The 4,277-nt window shown below is 35.3% G+C and overlaps 1 protein-coding gene across 1 annotated transcript in view; it reads left to right on the top strand.

The window, feature by feature from the left end:
- The window catches only part of arl3l1 (ADP ribosylation factor like GTPase 3, like 1), an 8,343-nt gene extending 6,982 nt beyond the window's left edge, over positions 1-1,361 (top strand). Inside the window, exons 5-6 of the mRNA XM_014008305.1 lie at positions 531-716; positions 924-1,361. Of these exons, the coding sequence (XP_013863759.1) occupies positions 531-716; positions 924-971 (234 nt within the window). The 3' untranslated portion in view covers positions 972-1,361. The remainder of the gene's footprint in view (positions 1-530; positions 717-923) is intronic.
- The last annotated feature ends 2,916 nt before the right edge of the window (positions 1,362-4,277 follow it).

Below are 4,277 nucleotides of genomic sequence, written 5' to 3'. Positions count from 1 at the left end.
GTTTTGTTTCTTTAAATAACATTTAAAAAATTCTCCAATTTGTCTTTTTTATCCATATTGAGGCATATTTTGTTTATTTTTTTAAATAAACACAGTCATTTGAAACTTACGAGACATGAACTGTTAATCTGATTTACCAAAAATAATCTCAATACCTGTAAAATTAACACCAGACATTAAATAACTGTATGTGTAATTGTCATTCATGAGATATTTTGCTAACAGTACAGACAAACAAACAGATGAGAAAAAGTCTTATTGCTGCTAACCTTCTATGGCAGCCAATAAAAAGTGGATGTAATTAAGGAACTGGGAGTAAGTTGATTTCTAAATAACAATGAATAAGAAACTGTGGAGATAAAATATGAAAGCAAAACCAAGACAAACTTTAAAACCACATGATGGTATTTAAACACAAACTCTATAAAAATATAAAAAGATATTAAAAAAAAACTCCTCATTGGAACAATGTTCTCATTTAATTGACCTCCCATAATGTGCCCACCACTAACAGCAGGTATTCTGTGCAGGAGCTGTCCGAGCTGATCGATGAGGAGAACTTAAAGGGCGTTCCGGTTCTCATTTTTGCTAATAAGCAGGATCTGGCCACGGCGTCGCCGGCCAGCGAGATCGCCGAGGGACTCAACCTGCACACGTACCGAGACCGCCAGTGGCAGATCCAGGCCTGCTCAGCTGTGTCTGGGGAGGGAGTTCAGGTCAGAACCAACACTCCTTTAGTTAATTCCCTTTCAGATGGGGGCTCATTAGCTGCAGAGGAGTTTCTGCTGGAGGAAAAAAAAKCCCAGCAAAAATCAATTTGAATTTCTCTCTGTAACATCTTGGCTTATAGTTTAGATGCTTCTGCTCCCAGATTGTCTCAGTCTATACATCACAATTTTTGATGTTCTATTTGTTTTTAACAGGATGGCATGAACTGGATTTGCAACAACATTGTGAACAAGAAAAAGTGAAACAAAATCCCAAACTCAGACCAGAATCGAACAAAGAACCAGCTTCATAAAACAGGACAAGAAGAAACAAAATTCTTTCACTTCATCCAAACCAAGACATAAACGACTCACCTCTGATGTCTAAATAATTATTTTTTCTGTTTACATGTTGTGCGATTTTTATGAATATTTTGCAAATGTAGCCGATCTAAATGAGCAAGTATTGATTCAACTAGACTTAGGGAATGATTAACATCAGTTTTACCATTAAAAATGTCTGTTTGTATTTCCTTCATTTCAAGGATCTGTACGCTTTCACTGAGAAAAACTCGGTGTGTAGTCACATAAGCCAGAGCAGTATGTGTGTAATGTGAGCATTTTTGACAATAAAATAGTATTTTTTGCCTTGTTTTTGTGTTTTAGATGATCAAATGCTTCTGAAAGCAGAGTGCTTAAACAAGTACAGTCACATTGGGGTCACATAAAAGCTTTAATAATTCAACTAATTTTTGAAGTGTGAAGATAAGGCGAGAAGATTATAAACAATATCTTACCTGTTGTAGATGGTGTTTTGAACGGCCTCAGCTTAGAGTTTAATTCTGACCAGAATGACAGGCTAATGGCTAATCTGAGCACAGCTGAGACCAAAGTGGATTGTGGCAAACTTATCCTCAAAAAATCTCAAAGCAGTTCATTAAAACAATATTTTATAAACCTTTACTGCTGTCATTTTTGGCTATTTGGATAAATATGATATTCCTACAGAAAGGGCTGCACCAGAAGTGCTCCTACTGGCTGCTGCTGTAATTAGCACTTTTAAAAAATTCTAGAAATATATAAATTATTGTGTAAAGAAAAGTTAAATGCAGTTCATTTAAAAAGTATTGCTTTTACACATTTCCATTGCTGTCAGTTTTGTTTTGTACCATGTGTCAAACTCAAGGCCCCTGGGCCCAACGTGGCCTGCCATGGCATTTTATGCTGCTTTAAAGCCAGCATTGACCATAAACTGCATCTCCCATAATGCATTTGGATTATTTTGCACGTAAAATGACAGCATCCCACCACTAGGTGGAAGTGCACAGGGTTCAAAAGCAGCTGGCAACCAGTGAAATTCTCAATTTAGCTGCATTTTTGCCAGCTACTTTTGCTGTGGCGCAGTTGTACTGGGAAGTGGGAATTTCCCACTTGCAATTTGTAAATTMAAACTAGAAACAAAGGGAATTCCCTGTCAGAAAGTGGGAGGAACTGTGGCTGTCCCTGTTCAGAATTCCACCACAACTCAACAGTGAATAAAACTTACTTTTGCTTTTTATTTTTTTTATTATTTATTTCACATTTAGTGTTACTTTTCAGTGTTTATGAGGACGTGTTAAAGCTGACACTACCAGGTTGTTGCATCTTCGTTGAAGTGCTAATAATGATGATCGCAACCACTAGCTGAAATGACAATATTTGAGTATTCTGCCTAAATAATGTTGAAAGCAATGAAAAGGTTTATAAAATAAGGTTAGCATAAAACACTACGAAATTTATCAGTAGGAGCTATTTTGAGATGGCAACAATTCACTTTCATCTTTGCTTTGTCGTTAACTTGTCATTCTGGTCAGAGCCAAACCCTATTTTTTCCGAATGGAGGTTATAATATTAATTATTCATAACCTTTTCACATTCCCACCTCAAAACACCTGAAGTACCCCTTTAATAAATGTCATTGATAGTTGTAAAACCATTGGAATGTGACGGTGAAGACCTTTCCTTGAGTGACAAGTGAAAACAATTACAAGCTAATCTGACAGGCACTTTTAATAAAGAGACAAAGTGAACAGCCAGACTTTTATTTCATACTTACATGGCAGAACAGAAGCAAACAGTGCAGGAAATTACAGACATAGAGAGACACTGATGAGTTTTTCAGCTGGGGCTTTTTTTTTTTCTCCCTGAAACATTTATATGTTAATTTTGGGACTATTACAGCTGCCAGTCTTGCAACAGTGTGTGTGTGTCTGTCTGTCATCGTCAGTTTTTCACAGAAGCACTTGACCACATGACGCACCTCACATCCAGCTGCGAACACAGTTTGTTCTTCCAAATGAAATGCAAATAATGTGAGGGAAAGCCCTGCTTCAAAAACTGTTTTAAGATCTACAAAACGATTGCTCAGATCATGGATTTCAATGCTCCTTCCTTCGCCGGGTTAACCCTCCTGGGAGGGAAAGCTTTTAGAGATCCCTCCTAGGCTTATGTCCCCCCCAGACACGCTCATACACACTCACACACCCCTATGATCACTGCTCACATGCTTGTCTTCTTTTTGATTGACCTTGGAATGTGCTAAGTCCTTCATTCAGGCTCCACTTTGGCTGAGCTAACTGCAGCTAGATGTAATGAATCCTTTGTTTCTATTGTCTGGAGCTGTAATTAACCACCTGAAAGCACTCGGAGTTTACATCAGCTGCCAGCTTTCATTCTGTGTCCTTTTTTTTCTCATTAAATTATGCAAATGAATACTTTTCCTCTTTATGTCCTGTATTTCTGGTTTGTTCCGGAAAAAGAAAATAGATTTTGGTCTGTTCAGTAAATGTTTGATTGGAGTGCTTAAGTTTTGCATGAAAAAAAATTGTACAACAACAAAAAATTTAGAGAAAGTTCTACAATGTTTTTGAGCTTCAACTACTTTTGAAAAAAAAAATCACACAAGGGATTGTTAAACCAATTACACCAAAAAAAAGAGCTATAAGAATTATTAGTAGAAAGGTTTATGGTCACCAAAAAAACATATTATTTCATACCTTATCAGCTGAAATTATTTAAATTGTGTGATTTGGTTGAATATAGTATTTTACAAGTCAAGTGTAAAGCCCAAAAATATTACCTTTAAATGGTCTATTAAAATTTGTTCAAAGAGAAAGTCACCATAACTTTAAGGGAATGGAGATTTTTGTAAAACCTCCATTTCATTCAGTTTTGTGAAATTGTCTTGATATTAAAACAGAAACTTCTAAAACAATGTTTAAAAATATGATTATTAAACTAATTGGGAAAGTATAATAGTGTAGGATATGAAGGATGCATGATGTTTTTGTGTTTTTTAATATAGGCTATTTTTTTTTTTTCAAATTTAGAGATTGGTCAAGTTTAAGTTGTTTGTTTGTAGCTATTTTTTAATAAGGGGCAGATATTAATGGATTTTTTCCTTCTATCAGCACTCTTTTCCTTCAGTGTTTGATATATTTTGATTTTTAATGATTTTTTTATGAATGAAATTAATATATTTAAAAACATTGATTGACACGCTTTTGGTTTTAAAATTATCTCTATGTTGAG

The sequence above is a fragment of the Austrofundulus limnaeus genome, unplaced genomic scaffold, assembly GCF_001266775.1.
Source record: "Austrofundulus limnaeus strain Quisiro unplaced genomic scaffold, Austrofundulus_limnaeus-1.0 Scaffold1, whole genome shotgun sequence".
In the NCBI taxonomy this organism is placed as follows: domain Eukaryota; kingdom Metazoa; phylum Chordata; class Actinopteri; order Cyprinodontiformes; family Rivulidae; genus Austrofundulus; species Austrofundulus limnaeus.
Note: the sequence above shows the minus strand (reverse complement) of the source record. Positions and strands in the feature narration are given on the sequence as shown.